This window comes from Heptranchias perlo, chromosome 19, assembly GCF_035084215.1.
Source record: "Heptranchias perlo isolate sHepPer1 chromosome 19, sHepPer1.hap1, whole genome shotgun sequence".
NCBI classification, from domain to species: domain Eukaryota; kingdom Metazoa; phylum Chordata; class Chondrichthyes; order Hexanchiformes; family Hexanchidae; genus Heptranchias; species Heptranchias perlo.
In genome coordinates, this window is record NC_090343.1 from 12,905,769 (window position 1) to 12,925,911 (window position 20,143).

The 20,143-nt window shown below is 40.3% G+C and overlaps 1 protein-coding gene across 1 annotated transcript in view; it reads right to left on the reverse strand.

Annotated features, from left to right (window-relative positions):
• LOC137335165 (translocating chain-associated membrane protein 1-like 1) overlaps positions 1–16,865 on the reverse strand; it is an 84,949-nt gene extending 68,084 nt beyond the window's left edge. The window contains exon 1 of the mRNA XM_068000329.1: positions 16,666–16,865. Coding sequence (XP_067856430.1) covers positions 16,666–16,785 — 120 coding nt within the window. The 5' untranslated portion in view covers positions 16,786–16,865. The remainder of the gene's footprint in view (positions 1–16,665) is intronic.
• Between the last annotated feature and the right edge of the window lie 3,278 nt (positions 16,866–20,143).

Sequence of the window (20,143 nt, forward strand, 5' to 3'; positions counted from 1 at the left end):
TAAATTACATTACAAAATATAAATGAAAATAAAAAACCTCAAAGGGCAACTTTTAATTTGTCAGATATTATATGTTGTATTTGTATAACATCCAGTTCTGAATGAACCCAACTTCCTCCCTACCCGTGCCACCCTCTCAGGTTGAACCAGGCTGTTTGCAATTCGGTAACTTGTTCGACCCCAAATCCTCTCCATCACAAAAACCACTTACTTCCATCCTCCCCATCTCACTTCAGCTGCCACTGAAACACGCATACATGCCTTTGTCACCTCCAGGCTCCATTACTCCAATACTCGTATGACCAGCCTCCCATCATCCACCATCTGTAAACTTTAGATCCTTCAAAACTCTGCTGTCTGTACCCTATCCTGTACCAATTATCTCCTGTCCTCATTGACCTACATTGGCTTTCAGTTCTTCAATACTTCAAATTTAATTTCTCATCCTTGCATTCAAATCCTTCCATTACCTCCCCCTTTTCTATTTCAGAAACCTCCTCCAGTCCTACAATGCCCCTAAACTGTCCATTCCCGTGATTCCGCCCTTTTGTGCAGCACCCCTCCCTTTGCCCCACCATTGGTAGTCATGCCTTCAGCCGCTTAGGTTCCACCCTATGGAATTCCCTTCCTAAACACCTCTGCCTCTCCACCTTTAGTATAGAATCATAGAATCATAGAAGTTACAACATGGAAACAGGCCCTTCGGCCCAACATGTCCATGTCGCCCAGTTTATACCACTAAGCTAGTCCCAATTGCCTGCACTTGGCCCATATCCCTCGATACCCATCTTCCCCATGTAACTGTCCAAATGCTTTTTAAAAGACAAAATTGTACCCGCCTCTACTACTGCCTCTGGCAGCTCGTTCCAGACACTCACCACCCTTTGAGTGAAAAAATTGCCCCTCTGGATCCTTTTGTATCTCTCCCCTCTCACCTTAAATCTGTGCCCCCTCGTTATAGACTCCCCTACCTTTGGGAAAAGATTTTGACTATCGACCTTATCGATGCCCCTCATTATTTTATAGACTTCTATAAGATCACCCCTTAACCTCCTACTCTCCAGGGAATAAAGTCCCAGTCTGTCTAACCTCTCCCTGTAAGTCAAACCATCAAGTCCCGGTAGCATCCTAGTAAATCTTTTCTGCACTCTTTCTAGTTTAATAATATCCTTTCTATAATAGGGTGACCAGAACTGTACACAGTACTCCAAGTGTGGCCTCACCAATGCCCTGTACAACTTCAACAAGACATCCCAACTCCTGCATTCAATGTTCTGACCAATGAAACCAAGCATGCTGAATGCCTTCTTCACCACCCTATCCACCTGTGACTCCACTTTCAAGGAGCTATGAATCTGTACTCCTAGATCTCTTTGTTCTATAACTCTCCCCAACGCCCTACCATTAACGGAGTAGGTCCTGGCCCGATTGTTATGTTGTTCATGTATAATGTATAATCATTATTTTGTAAATATTGTAATTTATGTTTTTATTCTGTTACAACCCTTATTTCCAGTACTAAGTCTTCAACTTAGTGGAGAAAGCAAGACAGTGGTCAAAAGGATTTTGAAAAAGTATCTTCGCCAATTTCTTTGTTTTCCTTTTTTTTAAATCATTGGTACCTATTCGCTGTATGCCTGTTTTTGAACTCCATGATTGGTGTTTTTTGTTCCCACCTACTACTTACCAGTTGTTACATTCCCTACCTGTTGTGATTTGTTGCCAATTGATGTATAGGAAAGATGAGGTCATCAGGTTTAAATATGACACAGAAATGTGTGTGATGTACAAAACATACACTAGATGCAAAATATATATACACACACATGTCCATACATATAAAAAGATTTAGCACAGAACAAACTAGTTGCAATTTGAAAAAAAATTAAAATACTGGACTTTTGATCAGATTAACTGTGTCATTCTGGCAACCCATTACATTAAAAATCCTCTCCTGTATCCAGTATTGCAACACATGCACGATATTATCTGATCCCATGGCCAGTACTACAGTTAAAAGCAAAATACTGTGGATGCTGGAAATCTGAAATAAAAACAGAAAGTGCTGGAAAAGCTCAGAAAGTGAAGAGATTCTTCCCCTCCCTCCATTCCCTGGCTCTGTACTTGCTTAAAAACTGTTAACTCTTTAACATCTTCCAGTTCTGACAAAAGGTCTTCGACCTGAAACGTTAACTCTGTTTCTTTCTCTACAGCTGCTGCCTGACTTGCCAGTCCTACAATGCCTGTGTAACCATCATTTGACTCACAGCATTCCTAAATATGAAGTGTGTAGATTTCATTTGATTTGAAATGTATAGTAAACAGGACTGGTCTCGACTTGCCACTAAATATAATTATTTCCACAACTGGGGCTTGCCAGATAATTCAAGTTTCATGTCTGGTCAACTGCATGAACAGAAAGATTTGCATTACACAGTGCCGAATCATAGAACCATAGAAATCAACAGCACAGGAGGAGGTCATTCCGCCCATGGTGTCCATGACAGCTAATTGATAAAGCAATCCAAAACTACTAATCCATCATCAATGTTTCAAAGCACTTCACATAAAACAAACTATTTTGAAGTACAGTGTTATGTAGGCAAAAGTGACACAAGATCTCACAAAGAGCATAGAGTCAATTTCATCGATTTTGGTGGTGCTCAGGTGGAATTTAGGCTAGGACATCAGGAAAACTCCCGTTTTTCTTGTAATTGTGCCAACAGCAGAAAGGGACTTGCTTTAACATCTCATCCAAAGAACTGCACCTCTCACTATGCAATGCTTCCTCAATGCTGCACTGGAGTGTCAGCCTAAATTATGTGAAATGCTGCTTGAACCCGTAATCTTTTAAAACAAAGGCTAGAACATTACCAACTGAGTCAAAGGCTAGAACACTACCAACTGAGTCAAACTAACAATACTGTTTATCTGTGGAATGTCTTACTTTAAAATATATGAAGACAGCCTCAGAGCTCATATTGGGGAAGGAGATATTACAGTCTGGCTCCATAATATCCTGTCCTCAGGGACAGGATATTATGGAGCCAGGAAAGGGGATGGAAATGTCGATATCTACACAAGAACTAAATCAGAGAACACTTCTGGCACTGATTTTCCACCTCCATTTAAATGGTGTGCCTATATTCATAAAATGGAGTGTGACAGCTGCTGAATCCTGCCACTCATATTCAGTTACACGCTGACTCCATTTTGCGGTTATTTCAAGCATGACAGAAGACATACTTGGAAAAGTGTTGGTGAAATTACACAGCTAAAAAAAAAAACTTCCTTTTTGATTTTAACATCACATTCAGCACCTGGTACTCTGCGCTAAAGTGCACTCACTGGGGGTGAGTCACAAGGCTATAATTTAATAGAGGAATTCAGACGATGTCAAACCACCAGAGCAAGACTTGGATGATTTATAACCATCACCTAAGCCTGAGATTAGATTACAAACTGTATCTCGCATCCAACATGATTTGTTTTTAATATTTATTTATGGAATTTCAATAAATCAATAATCTTTGATAATATCAAAACTATTCTTTTGTGATTGCCACCAGTATATTAATTGCATGAGGGTGCTGACTCTGGAAAGTATCAAAATCGTAATTTCACATTAATGGAGACTTTCCTCCGGCATTCTGTTCCTGCAGTATTCCTTACAGATACCAAGGAGTGAGGTTGAATCATAGGACTCACATGAAAATTTGTAAGCTGTGTGGGCCAATTTCTGAACTGCTCATAATTCACTGCCAGGTTTCCTTCAGTCTACTTACAAGTTACGTGAACTTTTTGATTCAATTATGTAGAGAATTGTTACCTGGGAACAATTAAAAACAAGTGACCTCATTAGCATGAAGCAGAAGAGCATATGTGAAGTGGTAAAAACGGAAGCAATTACTGGCCAGAAATTACCTTTAGTTCAAGAAATTAGATGAAATAGGATTATGGCAGTTTATTCCTTTTTCATGGTGGGGTGGGGTGGGGTGGTATCAGGGAGAACAGGGTAGTGATGCATCATGACAGACTCACTATACAGTTGGTGCGTGAAGTTTTCAATTGAGGGAGTAATAGGAAGGAAAAATGGTGAACACAAGTAATCCATGAATGGTGTTGAAATAGCTACGAATGAAGTTAAAAAAAGACCTAAGAGTCTTAGTAAACTGAACACTCAACGCATCCAACCAAAACACAGCAGCTATAAACAAAGCCAACAGAATGCTGAGTTGTGAGGAAAGATTGGCGAAACATGGGCTTTTCAACCTTGAATCTAAGAGGTGATCTTAAAGGAGGTATACAAGATAGTTATCGGTAAAGAAAAGATAAATCTACAAAATTAAATTAAACTGAGAGCAGAATAAGAGGTCACAGGTGCAAACTAGTAAAAGGACTGATAGCAAGAAGGTTTTTGTTCACAAATCAGTGATAACAGATAGAACTCCATGACAGAGTTGTGGAATCATTTAAGAACCAATTAGGCACAGCAATGAGGACTTTAGGGCCATTCTGAATGGATGAACTAAGATGGATCAAATGGTCGTCCTCATCTGTAATTACCTTGTGATTATAATACAGGGCACCTCTGATTGCAGCAGTGTGACCGTCCCCATTTCTCACACCAGTAATCCTTATAACATTTGAATGAGACTGTTATAAGGCTATTTGGTGGGCAGTTTTATGCAGTGGATTTGGCCCACCAGAAACTAAATTGTGACTCCTTAATTTTCTTAGAATCATCACAACCCAGTAACATAAAAGACCTTAAATCTTTTTGTGCTTGACTGGATTTGAATCCAAACAACAAAGGTGAAAGGACAGAGTCCTAATACAGTGCTCCTGCAGTCCTCCTATTCAAACAGCTGTCTAAACTTTAAGATGTTCAAAAATTATAAGAAACAAAAGAAAATGGTTCTTTGTTACAAAGCTGTGGTGCACTCTTGCACACAAGGAACTATGATTGAAAATCGAATATTTGCAATTTATACAAAAATATCAGCTATAGTAAGTGAACAAAACTTTTTTGAAAGTTCGATTTTATGAAAAAGACACTCCATAAACTGCAAAAACAAAAGTCAAGGTTAGACTATGTTACTTCTGCTATCCATCTACTTTTAGTCTATAAAATTACTCATTCTGGGAACGAAGTACCAAACTGGAATGCCATATAAAAAAATATGGCAAATTAGAATTTATTTTCACACAATTAAGAGTTGTATGCCATATTCATTTTTAATACATGATGTGGAGATGCCAGTGATGGACTGGGGTTGACAATTGTAAACAATTTTACAACACCAAGTTATAGTCCAGCAATTTTATTTGAAATTCACAAGCTTTCGGAGGCTTCCTCCTTCCTCAGGTGAACGTTTTCATTTCCACGTTCACCTGAGGAAGGAGGAAGCCTCCGAAAGCTTGTGAATTTCAAATAAAATTGCTGGACTATAACTTGGTGTTGTAAAATTGTTTACAATTTATAATACAAGTCAACCATACCCTCACTCTCCTACATTTCTCCCCCCTCTTCAATTTTCTTCCTTAATCCGACTTTCAAGTCTGTCAGTGCCGGTATGCAACGGAACTGTGGGGCAATCATGTACATTTTCAGCACAAGGTTCTTGGATAGTGACCAGAAGTGCAACCCTAGCCGATTTTTCCCTCTCCCTATGCAGAAGACATGAGATCAAATGTAGCAACTTCTACCCCAAGAGATCATCTGAAAGACCTCGGATTCAACCTGGTACCTTTCAACTCTGTGTGGCTCAATGCCACATCACCAAGTGCTTATGCAATTAAGCCACTGGAAGCACTAAAAAAAATTAAAATCAGTTACTGCAGCAGACCTCTAACCCAGATGACCTCACATCTTTCTAGACAGCTGGAGTGAGAGACACACACAATAGGCAGCCTTCTATTGCATCTGTCACTGTCCTACACACTGTTGAGGGAAGCATCATTCTGCACACAAGCACAAGTGAGCAGCTGCAGTCTATTCACTCCACCCAGAACAGTTAGCTACATATTGTAGACAGTCTTTCTGATTCTTTGAAACTAAGTTTCGATGCAGAAGTCAAAATTTCAACAGAAACACTTAACAGTAAGAGCTCACAGGGTTGGGAGTAATATATTAGCATGGATAGAGGATTGGTTAACGGACAGAGCACAGAGAGTAGGAATAAACGAGTCATTTTCAGGTTGGCAGGCTGTAACTAGTGGGGTGCCGTGAGGATCTGTGCTTAGGCCTCAGCTATTTACAATCTATATTAATGACTTAGATGAAGGGACCGAGTGTAATAAATCCAGGTTTGCTGACGATACAAAGCTAGGTATGAGGAGGACACAAAGAATCTACAAAGGGTTAAATGAGTGGGCAAGAAGGTGGCAGATGGAGTATAATGTGGGGAAATGCGAGGTTATTCACTTTGGTAGGAAGAATAAAAAAACAGAATATTTTTTAAATGGTGAGAAACTATTAAATGTTGGTGTCGAGAGATTTTGGTGTCCTTGTACATGAAACACAGAAAGTTAACATGCAGGTACAGCAAGCAATTAGGAAGGCAAATGGTATGTTGGCTTTATTGCAAGGGGGTTGGAGGAGAGGAATAAGGAAGCCTTGCTACAATCGTACAGGGCTTTGGTGAGAATGTATGTGGAGTACTGTGTACAGTTTTGGTCTCTTTACCTAAGGAAAGATATACTTGCCTTAGAGGCGGTGCCACAAAGGTTCACCAGGTTGATTCCTGGGATGAGAGGGTTGTCCTAGGAAGAGAGATTGAGAAGAATGGGCCTATATTCTCTGGAGTTTAGAAGAATGAGAGGCGATCTTATTGAAGCGTATAAAATTCTTAGAGGGCTCGACAGGGTAGATGCGGAGAGGCTGTTTCCCCTGGCTGGAGAGTTTAAAACTAGGGGGCATAGTCTCAGGATAAGGGTTGGGTGATTTAGACTTGAGATGAGGAAGAATTTCTTCACATAGAGCGTTGTGAATCTTTGGTATTCTCTACCCCAGAGGGCTGTGGATGCTCAATTGTTGAGTATATTCAAGACTGAGGTTGATAGGTTTTTGGACTAAGGGGATCAAGGGATATGGTGATTGGGCGGGAAAGTGGAGTTGAGATCAAAGATCAGCCATGATCATATTAAATGGCGGAGCAGGCTTACTCCTGCTCCTATTTCTTATATTCTTACAATACTTTCATGAAAATTCCAGAAGTTCTTGTAAAGAATTGTAAACAATATTTTTGCAAACTGGCTGAATGTCACGGGTTAACATACTATCTTTTCATTTCTGACACATGGGTCAGAATCCAAATCAGAATGCCTGCACTAAAACTCTTGCAGTGAAGAGTAAGGGAAATGGGTAAAACTGCCATTAGGCAAAACTGCCCATCATTTGGCACAAGCTGGCAATTGCACTCAGAGAGACGATGTAGATGGTTGGTATACAAAATATTTAAACGTTATGCGTTGCAGTAGGTAGGACAGAATGAGGAGCTGGCTTTGCTTGTGACTTGGAAACATCTGATCTAACATTGGGTGCTTGAAATTATAAAAACATTGCACTTAATGTGCACTTTGTCACTTGATGTACAGAGTGTGAGTCACCACTTGCCCCTGATTTGTTGTTGTTTGATGAATAGGAAATTGAGCCAATCACAATTTAATGGGTAGGGGAACACACAAATCGACCGCAAGCAAAGCAAGATGAGAAACTTCCAATGAGGACTCACCAAGCACATACGCGAACAACTCATCATGGATGAGAAGTCTGCAAATCTACCAATAAAAGGAAAAAGAACTAATCAAATTACTCAAAATATAGTTTGAAAACCCTTTTTTCTGGCTGTCATCTTGGTTTCTCCAGTATGTTGAGCACTTACACCTAGCAATAAGGTTTTTAACATCATGTCGACATTAAAAATTAGAAATTTTACAAGAAAATTATTAAATTTACCCGTACACTGGCATTTTCTGTGTTTCAAACGCCATTAATAACATTTTCTGTCAGTAGCTTGTCGCTCTCAGAGAGGCTTGAGTTCATAAGGCTTCCTAGAGCTATCAGTATGTCAGTTCAAGCTCCAGTAAAATAGCTGGCTACAGCTCCCTGCATAAGCCAGTATGTCTCTGTGTAAGGTCATACGTGGAAACAGCATGCACTTAGGCTGCCTCCCATTTGAATCTACATAAAACAACCACATTTCAATGTGAGGAGGAATTTTTAAAATAACTTACAGGAAGGCTGTTGTCAGCTCCAGCCCTTTCAGCAATGGCTGAGGAATGACAACAATAAATAGCCAGTAGTGAATACTTCAACAGCAACAGTGAATTTTTTTGTATAAAACATCAACAATTTTTAAACTCTTGCAAGTAATTCTAATCAAGAGAATGTTTACTTATGTAATATAACCATCACGTGCACATATTTATTTATTAACTGTAAAATGTGAGGGGAACAAATTTTATCTACCTGCAGCAGGTAAGAGAAAACACTTATTTTGCACAAACCAACTGATAAACACCTACTCCACTGTTTCTCACAAACTTCTTTCCAAATTCTTCCAGTGGCAATGTGCAAATGCCAACATCTGTTCTGAGAAATACCTCAGGAGATGCATTCATACTATTTATACATGAACCCAGCATGGAAACACCGAAGTAACAAAGTGAAAAAGCAACTTTTTCCTGGTTTTCTGGACAACTGGAGAAAAAATAAAAGAAGATACAGTCACAGAATGAGGCCGTCTGGATCAGGGAAGAACCAACCACTAATTGCTGTTCATATGATATCGAAGTCTCAAAAGGAAGAGTGTTCCACTGCTTTTTGACTCATCTGGATGATGGCCTATTCATTAACAGGTGGAAAGTGAGTACCTGAGAACCAAAAATCCCATCTGAATGTTCAAAAATAATTTTAAAACACACTGACTAGTGTTGAAATTGCAGTAGTTGCAATTATACTGTGAGCAATACCCAAAATGAAGCCTGCAGAACCGCTACACAATGAGAGGTAACTTATGAAAACTACTGGTCTTATTTCCCCGCCCCCCCCCCCCCCCCCAACCAAAACAAATTCCTCTGATCCTTGCTGGGGTACAGTTCCCCAAGTGTCAAGCTCCCTCTAGCATCTCACCCTGGTGCCACATTTCATGTGTGAGCACAAAACGTAAACTTTGTCAGCCTATTTAACCATAGAGCCCCTGTCCGCACCCAATAGCCACACACGCATTTTCCAGCAGGTATCACTAGATAGGGTGGCAATCCTGGCTGACTTCCCCCTACCCTACCCTACCCTACCCCCCCACCACCACTCCTCCTCCTCCTCCTCCTCCTCCTCCTCCTCCCCCCACCCCACCCCCAACAGTCCAGGGAATAGAGGTGAACTGTCACACTTCAATTAACTAATTTCAACACGGGATATGAAATCAGCATAAAAATCAAACTCACAGCCTTGTGGCCTGCACGGCTCAGTACTACTATGAAGCATCTTGGGCCCATTCCTATGTTAGACGCTACATATATGCAAGCTGTGTTATATACCATTGGGGGAACTCTCAGTTTGCTGTAAAAGCCACTGGTTCACCAACATAATAGAAAATAAAGCTGTTTCCAAATAAAGATCTTTTACTCATATGAAAATGTGAGTATATTGACGTCATCTCTATTTATATATTTTTGCTCTTGCCTCATTCCATAGCACAGTGTGTTAGAATGCTAGTGGAACTTCAATGTGCTGCAACACATTGCCACCTAAGTATACATCGAGAGCTAGAATTTAACATTACTTCAGGCTGCACATAAGATAACAGACCAAAATTCCAAACTTGGTCTTCTATCTCAAATGTCAACATCTAATGTCTGACAGGCTCCTTATTCAAAATAAGTTCATTATCTTAAAAAAATCCACCCCATCATATATAGTCTACATCAGTGGTTTTCAAACTTTTCCTCGTGTTACGTTGGGGGGAGGGGGGGAAACGGATGAGCCTGCAAACGCTAATACATTCCCTAAAACCCACTGTCCAACTTTCAAAAGGCCAAAGGAAGACAGTACTGTCATACCGTCATTCCAGAAAACATCTTTATTGGTATGTAACAGAAATAATGTATTAGTACATCAAATAAACACAAATTTCTCAAGACATTATGCCGACAACACATTGTATATTTTGGCCCAGTGAGAAATCTGATAACTTTGCAGGCCTGCTGGGACCCCAGTTTAAAAACCTATGGTCAACACAGCCAGAAGCAGCCATTATGCCCAACAGCAACATTTGCATCCTATACTAAATTTTGGTTTGCCTGTTGCATAAATGGCAACAGATGCAGAGGCCTAGACTAATAATCTAGGGAATGTAAGTTCAGATCCCACCACAGCAGTGCAAGAATTTTAATTCCAGTGAAAGAAATCTGGAAATAAAAAGCTGGTATCAGTAAATAAAAATGACCATGAAGCTATCAGAATGTCATAGAACCCCAACCGATTCACTAATGTTATTTAAGGAAGGAAACCTGCCATCATTACCCAATCTGGCCTATGTGTGACTCCAGTCCCACACCAACTTGGTTGACCCTTAACTCTGAGGTGGCCTAGCAAGCCACTCAGTTGTACTAAACCGCTACCAATGGTTCAAGAAGGCGGCCCACCACCACCTTCTCAGGGCAGCTAAGGATGGGCTACAAATGCCAGCCTGGCCTGTGACATCCACATCCCGAGAGTGAACAAAAATAAATTCAAAACACGACAACTCTAAGCCCTATTTGCAGAGCAATAGCTATACTCCAGTACAAACTCTGCAATTCTGGCGGTGAAACCAAAGTGAAATTTCCCTGTAAAACATTTTACTGGACCAAGGCTTTACTGAAATTTACACAAATCTGCTCACCTTCTTAGTTAAAATGCCAAGAATTGTTATACAAATCTCTAGAAGGTAAAGAGATAAAACTGCAGCTCTTTCCAAAATCATGCATTTTTTAAATAGTTCCTTCCCCAATACAGAACTCATACATCTTCGAGTATGTTCTTTTGTGTGGTCACTAAAGTCAACAATATAAAGAGTTCACTAAAGGATATTTCCTATTCCTATCATCATAGTTACACAAGAAGCTCAAAAGAACATGCAAAATAGTTCAACTTTGCAGAATAAATAAATACAGTAATCTGCTATAACCTACATACAGTAATCTGCTATAACCTACATTTTCACTCCTCTTAAAATTGGATTCAATTTGCATATTCTAAATCTTTCTATACAAAGTACAGGTTTACAAGTCTTTTATCTAGAGTTACTGGTATGTGAATTGCACACTGAAAATTCCATGAGACAGGTATTGTCTCTCCTTGAAATTAATTTGAAAAACATCATTGCTACTATGGAGAGCTAGATAGGTGTTTTAAATTTGATCCATAGAACCATTTTATAGTTTAAACTGTAAGGTAGATTAATCGCAAAAAGAATGGATAAACTGAGCTTAGCTTAGTTATGCCTACGTTACTAGAATGAACGTGATAATGCCAGTCTCTACTTAAACTGCTACTGTTTTTAACCAAAACGGAGAATCAATATCCCCAAGCAAGTAGATTTTGGTATCTGCATCTACCATAAATATTTCCAAAATGTCTCTAAAAATACCAGCACATAAATAACCCAACCATTTCCAAATGTTTATATATTGTATATATTGGGGGCAGTGATGATAGAATATTCTCAGCATTTCCAGTTGCTACATCACAATGGTTCAGTAACACTTGCATCAGTATACTTTCCTTTTCCATGTTGTAAATTTAAAATTATAAAAGTTTGAACACAGCAAATGTAATAGTGAATTCCACATGGTTCTGGTGAGATAGGCTTAACCTTTAAAACCAAACACATAACGTGCAATCAATAAAAAGTGGTTAATGTCAGGGCAGGTTCACAAGTTCAATAAACATGGCAACACCCTAGTTTTTATACAATGCTCTATTTTTGGTGACTTGAATAAGTATTTTTAATTATGAAATCAGTGTTTCATGCTTTGTGAGAAGGATCAACTTGTTCCACTGTGGCAAACAAGTCAATAACAAATCACAGAGAAAACAACAAGCACAAGAAAATAGCAAATGGGTCAGAAGGAAGTAGGGACGTGAAGGAAATCAAATATTCTGCAGTAAACTGGATGAAACTTAGCAAGTAACATGAGAAGGTGAAAAGAGTGAACGCAGAGAGGGAGAAGCAAATTTAGAGACAGAGTTGGGAGGGTGCAACAACAGCCAGAACGATAAAAACAGATGCAAGTTTTATTGGCATTTTGAGTAAAGAAAGTCGTCCTAACATAATAATTTGTTTCAAATTTACTTTTTATTCATTGCTACTTATTTCCCAGGTTCATGCTTCAAAATAATCTGCTTCACTTAATATTTTATGTACTTAAATGAAGTCTTATTAATTGTCCACATTCTAGACTTGAAAGCTTAAGCTTCAACAAATATAATTTCATAGCGGATGCCCTTTGCACTTGTGATTAATATTGTTTCTCTTTTCTACAGCATTCCTTTTTTTCTAAGCATATCTTTTTTGTACAGTGTCCTAAACTGAACACACTAAATATGGTCTGACCAATACATGTAAAGCCTCAACGTGACTTCAATAGTATTACATTCTATTGCACTGGCTATATATATATTCTAGCACTCTATTGTGTTTTTTTTAATTGATCGACCATGGACATGCCACACAAGTTCTCCTGGACTAGTTTCGATTGCCAAAGGGGTCGGAGAGGAAAGTCCAAGATTTTATCCCGAAAATTGGCCTGAGTTTCTACCTGGTTTTTCGCCTCTCCCAGGAGATCACATGTTGTGGGGTGGGGTGGGGAGTATTGTGATACACAAGGTATCACGTTTGTATGGGACAGGCTCGATGGACCAGAGGGTCTTTTCCTGTCAATTGTTCATATGTGCGCAGCAATTACCATCTCCAACAAAAGAGCCTAACCACCCCCCCTTTAACATTCAGTGACACTACCATTGCTGAGTCCCTCACCATCAACAACCTGGCGGTCACCACTGAATAGAAACTCAAATGGACCAGCCATATAAATCTTATGACTACTACAGCAGGTCAGAGGCTGGGTATTCTACAATGAATGGCCCACCTCCTGACTCCCCAAAGCCTCTCCACCATTTACAAGGCACAAGTCAGGAGTGCAAGCAAAACTCTCCACTTGCCTGAATGGGTGCAGCTGCAACAACACTCAAGAAGCTTGACACCATCCAGGACAAAGCAGTTGCTTGTTCGGCATGTCATCCACTAGCCTAAATATCCACCTCCTCCACCACTGGTTTTGTGTGGCTGCAGTGTGTACTACCTACAAGACTCCACAGCATCTTCAGCAGCATTTGCCAAACTCCACCACCTAGAAGGGTGCATGAGAACATCATCACCTCCAAGTTACACACCATCCTGACTTGGACATATATCGCCGTTCCTTCATTATTGCTGTGTTCAAAAAGGCAGCCCATCAAAACTTTCCAACGGGCAACTACGGATGAGCAATAAATGCCAGCCGCGCCAACAATGCTCAGATCCCGAGAATTAATTTTTAAAAAACATTTGGATAGCATGTCTTCTATGACACACAATGTCTTTTTATGTATCCTAATGCTAATTCTACTCATTGCATACTTATGACCAAAGTCACCAGTTTGCAGTAATCATGGAAAATAGACAAAATCCAGAATGTGATCCCAAAACACCAGTAAAAGTCAAAGAAAATGGAAGATAACAAAAACAGAATTTGATTCGGGCACCCATAAGCCAGTCTGACTAATTAATGGACTGAATTCCACTTAACAAAAATGGAATTTGACTTTTTCCAATCACCAGGCAAATGCTTGTGACTTATCTTTTCAGTCAACGTATATGCAATACTTGACATTTGTGTGTTAAATTTCATATGCCACTTGTCAGCCCCTTTATGTAAGCAATCTAAATCCTTTCGTAAATCTTTCGCAACTGACTTTACTGCTCTCCCTACTTTAACATCATCAACAAACTTGATTATCTCAATATCCAGGCAATTTATGAACAACATAGGTCCAAGCAGGTTCTTCACTCAACACCTATCTCCCAGTAAGATGTACAGCTCTCAGGCGTACTTGGATTAATCTAGTTTCCTATCCAGTCCCATGCTCTGCTCTAAATTCCCATAGCTTTCAAGTTAACTGGAAGTTTTCATGTAGGACTTTGTCAAAAGTTTTTCAATAGTCTAAATAGCTATATTATTGGAATACCATCTTATCTGTAACATCCTCAAAGACGTTTGTGAGCTAGGAACTTCCCCTGCTACATTGCTATAAAAAGTACTTCCTCCGTCCTGTCCCTTAAAATAGATTCCATTATTTTACATGCTATTGACATTAAAACTACCAAGGAGCTAAACACAACCAAGATGGGTTCATCAGAGATAAGCATCTGACAGTCAGTATCTCAAAAGGTCTGGAATTCAAAAAGTGTCTAACTAGTTAAAGAAAAAAGGAACTTGCATTTATATGGAAACCTTTCACAAACTCAGGATGTTGCAAAGCACTTTACAGCCAGTGAATTATTTTTGAAGTGTAATCACTGTTTCTGTGTAGGCAAATGCAGCAGCTAATGTGCACACAGCAAGATTCCAGAAACAGCAATGAAATGAATGACTGGTTAATTTGCTTTGGTGGTGTTGGTTGACGGATGTTGAATGTTGGCCAGAACATTGAGAGAACTAACTCCCTGCTCTTCTTAGTGCCGTGCGTTCTTTCACATCCACCTGATCATGCACGCAGGAACTCGGTTTAACAACTCATCCAAAAGATGGCACCTCTGACAATGCAGCACCCATGACTATTGCATTGAATTGTCAGCCTACTTATAAGTTGAAGTCCTGAATTGAGCTTCAGGATCACAATCTGCTGATGCAGAGGTGAGTCTACCACTGAGCCAAGTTGACACTTAGTATTCTACTGCTGCAAGCCCATAATCAAATGGCAGATGAGAAGTGAAAAGACCAAGCACTTGAAACATTCAGGTCTTTTTTTTATTACATTACATATTTGCATTCTGAATTCCCCAGTTATGATGTAACCCATGGTATCATGTCTATTCAAATCACAATAGTTTCTAACAAACAAACTTCTATAATTAGGTCCAAAGCTTTAGATAAATTCCATATAAAACATCAACCCATGTTGACCATTAATGCTGCAGGTTTTAATGTAGAGGTTATGGGATAAAATGGGGCACTGAACTCGCAACAAATCTGAAGGTCTATAAGGCAATATTTATAACATCTTTACTGTATGTGTGCGATAGCTGGACCACTTACAGTTGCTACATCAGAAAACTCAATCACTTCCATCTAGGTTGCTTCACAAACCTCATGAAAATTCAATGGTGGCCCAAGATTCCAGACACTGAGGTCTTCAGAAGAGAAAATATGCCAGCATGGAGGTAACGACAATAAAGGCGTAGCTAAGATGGGCTGGTGACTTAGCCCGAATGCCTGATACTACACTTGTAAGGAATCTTACAACACCAGGTTATAGTCCAACAGTTTTATTTGAAAATCACAAGCTTTCGGAGCTTACCTCCTTCGTCAGGTGAGTGACCTGACTCACCGGACGAAGGAGGTAAGCTCCGAAAGCTTGTGATTTTCAAATACTGTTGGACTATAACCTGGTGTTGTAAGATTCCTTACATTTGTCCACCCCAGTCCATCACCGGCATCTCCACATCATGATACTACACTACCCAAGAAGGTATTCTATGGTATGCTGAAGCTTGGCAAATGCTCATGGGTCAGTTCAAAAAATATAAGGATTGCCTAAAAACCAATCTAAAAAAATGTGGCATCTCAACTGACATATGGGGGCACGATAATTGCGACAGGAAAAAAGTGACAAAAGATGATTCACAATGGCACGACAAAGCTTCAATCAAGCCGAAGAAAAGAACACAAAGGAAATCAAGGAAAGATCAACTCTTAGGTTAATCTGTCATCCGTTGTCATGTGTGTGGGAAAACATTCCTTGCTAAAATCAGACTTTAGTCATTTGAGAACTCACAACCTGTATCAATTGGAAATGAAAAAGCTGTCATTCGCGACAACGATGGACGAACCTTCATCATCAAATTGTAAAATAACTTCAAAGACAACCAGCAGGCAACAAATATTATGTCCAAACATATAATGTTGGAGATTCCTCAGTACTCACTGAACACCTCATTTTTGAAAAATCTGAATTACATTAAAAATGAAATGTGTAGAAGTTGAAATACCAATAAGAGTACGACCGAGAAACTCAAGACCTTTTACAATAAAACTGGCTACCTGTAACTCAGCAGCTTTCACTTTCAAAACGTGAATATTAAGTTTAATGAGAGAAGCCAGCATTGATACCACTTAGTAGAAAGCAGCAGGTTGCAAGAAGACATTAACCTGATGAATGTGTACAATTCCCTCTGTAAACCGCCAACATACTGCATAGCTTGGAGTAACGCTCAGTAGTTCTGTATGCACCTGGCCTATTCCATTTGAGGTCACCACTGCCCCAGCATATTTTCCCTCTGTTCCCGCAGTGGGGCTGTTTCTTTTCGAGTCTGGGCCTCTGCCCTTTGCCCATGTGCCCTTTAAGCCTTCCTTTACCTCGAACATCAGCCCCAGCAGAATCACCATTGCGACGCACGACACGATATCCGCATGGTTCTGGATCACGAACTCATGACTGAAGACGGCAGGATTTTTGCTTTTCTTTCTCAGGCCCATGATGGCTGACGATCTAAACAACTTTTTGTTTCAAACTGAAACGTAAACAAAATAAAATAAAAACAAAAAAAAAACGCTCCAAAAAACCCCCCACCCCCCCCTCAGCTCCCTGACGTTGGCGAAGCCACACGTCCTTGTTGCCCGACTCCCACAACTACACGGCGCTGACGCCACCTGGCTGACAGCTTCGCCGACCATTCCCGACGCCCACGCTCTTTGATTGACAGCAAAGCGAACCAATCAGAATGCCAAGAGCCTCACACCAACGGTCTCCACCACAGTTCGGGCCCGTTGATTGTTTTTTTTTGATTGACGGCCCGATTAGCCACTTGCAGTACCAGATTTTTCTTTTGTTTTCGTAGGGGAACCAATCAGCTAAGAGGGAGGGTGGGAAAGGTGGGATAAGTCTAACTGTTGGTTGTTCTGCGCATGTGCAAATGGCTTCTCGGCGGATTGTCAGGTAAAACGTCAACTGTCAAGTCGTTACTACGAAAGGTGTTGCCTGTGAGTCTCTCACTGGTGATGTGGCTGACCATTTAGTAGGTATTTACGGCATTTATCATATTCAATATATTGAACATATCATGTTCAGTATAAGACAATAAGATTAAGGCAATAACTTTTCCTTTTTTATTTGTAGCTATTTTATTTTGTTCAATTTGAGACCCCCCCTTCAAATAAAATTAACTGAAACTAAATAAATTAACATTTCACTCAAAAGTTAATCCATTCATTTTTTGACATTTTTAAAACAACTTGCATTTAAATAGTGCCTTTAGCATAGACTCCCAAACTGTGCCCCATTTACTTTGACATGTGTGCTAACCGCAACAGTATTACAAAATGATTCTACATTGTGAAATTGTGAAGCTTCATCTGTATGTCCTGCAGATGTGTTGAAAGAAGTAACTTTTATTGCTGTTGAGACATGTAACCTCCCAATTTGTAATAAGTGATTTCTACATGTGATATCAAAGAAATCTGGGGCACTATGACCTGTTCTGAAGCCTTGGCATTTCTTATTGTCAATAGATACTATTCTGAACACATACTGGGTACTTAAAAGAGGGGTAACTCAATCGGTAAGTATAGTTTAATGACCTGCCCAGAGAGCACCAGTTTCTTTTAAACAAGAATAAATGTTTATGTTTGAAAACCTTTTACAGTATTAATCTAAATAATATTGTGCCAAGTGGAACAGATGCACTGGCTTGATGCAGAGATGAGCAGGATTACGTTGCATTTGGTATTTAAGATTGATGTAGAGATGAGCTGAATTATGTTGCACTTGGTGTTTAAGATCTCTTTAAAAATTGATTGTGAGCCAGTGCTGAATTTTTAAATTTGTTGAGTAATTCTCTTTTGGATGCTTTGTACATTAAAGATGCTTTATAAATGAAAGTTGTAGTGTAAGCAACTTACCAGTGCAACATTACTTGGTGTGCAAACATACTGCAGCACAGAATAGTTTGGCATGGGAACATGCCAGTGTCATCTACTTTCATTGACTTCCCAGTCTTTACTGAGCTGTCGAAGTGGCAAGTGGAAGCCTAGAGTATCCCTGATAGGGTGGGAAAATTGGGTGAGTTACTGCAACCTGTTGCTAAGAGTGCCATTGGCACAGATCTGGGATTGTTTAAAGCAGGAGTGTCCAAGCTTTTTATCTTTGTGGCTACATAGGCACATATCACGGAGCTTTGCGAGCCACATATAACGTTCGAGTCAATACTGCTGTTAATTTATGTAAGTCACGTGTTGTGGATGCTAACAGATCCAGGTGTTCTGATTTAGGATTCATTTACCAATGATGGGACTCCACTAAGAACAGCTTCTTCCAAACTCCAGGCCATGAAATTCAATCATGAAATTCAGAAAATCAGAAGAAATATAAGTGCAAGTACAACAGAGTTGCTCAGACTTTATATCTAATTGCAAAGGACCTTACGTTGGATGTGGACCATGAGCTGTAGTTTGGACACTTCAGCCTAGATTTCTTGCCTCCCTCCTGTCAGTTTTTCAGTCAGATCTGGGACAGCTGGGAATGAAAAATTACTAGGGGGTAGTGAATGCCTCCCCTAATTTCCTGGTGGCCATGCACAGCGGTGGACCATATGCAAATAAAGGAAATACGTTCTCTGGTGTATTTCTTGCAATTCGCATCTTTTGCATGCTGGATACCTGTTAAGATTGTGCTCTAGTAAAGTCACTCATTGGCAAGTTTCCAGAGGTTACACACAGCTGGGTTAGTGATAGTACCATGGAATTCGATTTTAGTGATAACTGCTTACAGCAATCATTTGGTTGTATTGATCAACCTACAACCCATATGTATCTGTGTGGTTTCTTGCATTTGTGGAATTTGGTTCTTTGGTCATTGTTTTAAATAACTGCAAAATTCTTTATCATGCTGAAACAATAGACTGATTTTTTTTTATTCGTTCACGGGATGTGGGCGTCGCTGGCAAGGCCGGCATTTATTGCCCATCCCTAATTGCCCTTGAGAAGGTGGTGGTGAGCCGCCTTCTTGAACCGCTGCAGTCCGTGTGGTGACGGTTCTCCCACAGTGCTGTTAGGAAGGGAGTTCCAGGATTTTGACCCAGCGACAATGAAGGAACGGCGATATATTTCCAAGTCGGGATGGTGTGTGACTTGGAGGGGAACGTGCAGGTGGTGTTGTTCCCATGCGCCTGCTGCCCTTGTCCTTCTAGGTGGTAGAGGTCGTGGGTTTGGGAGGTGCTGTCGAAGAAGCCTTGGCGAGTTGCTGCAGTGCAACCTGTGGATGGAATGTTTAGGGTGGTGGATGGGGTGCCAATCAAGCGGGCTGCTTTATCTTGGATGGTGTCGAGCTTCTTGAGTGTTGTTGGAGCTGCACTCATCCAGGCAAGTGGAGAGTATTCCATCACTCCTGACTTGTGCCTTGTAGATGGTGGAAAGGCTTTGGGGAGTCAGGAGGTGAGTCACTCACCGCAGAATACCCAGCCTCTGACCTGCTCTCGTAGCCACAGTATTTATATGGCTGGTCCAGTTAAGTTTCTGGTCAATGGTGACCCCCAGGATGTTGATGGTGGGGGATTCGGCGATGGTAATGCCGTTGAATGTCAAGGGGAGGTGGGTAGACTCTCTCTTGTTGGAGATGGTCATTGCCTGGCACTTATCTGGCGCGAATGTTACTTGCCACTTATCAGCCCAAGCCTGGATGTTGTCCAGGTCTTGCTGCATGCGGGCTCGGACTGCTTCATTATCTGAGGGGTTGCGAATGGAACTGAACACTGTGCAGTCATCAGCGAACATCCCCATTTCTGACCTTATGATGGAGGGAAGGTCATTGATGAAGCAGCTGAAGATGGTTGGGCCTAGG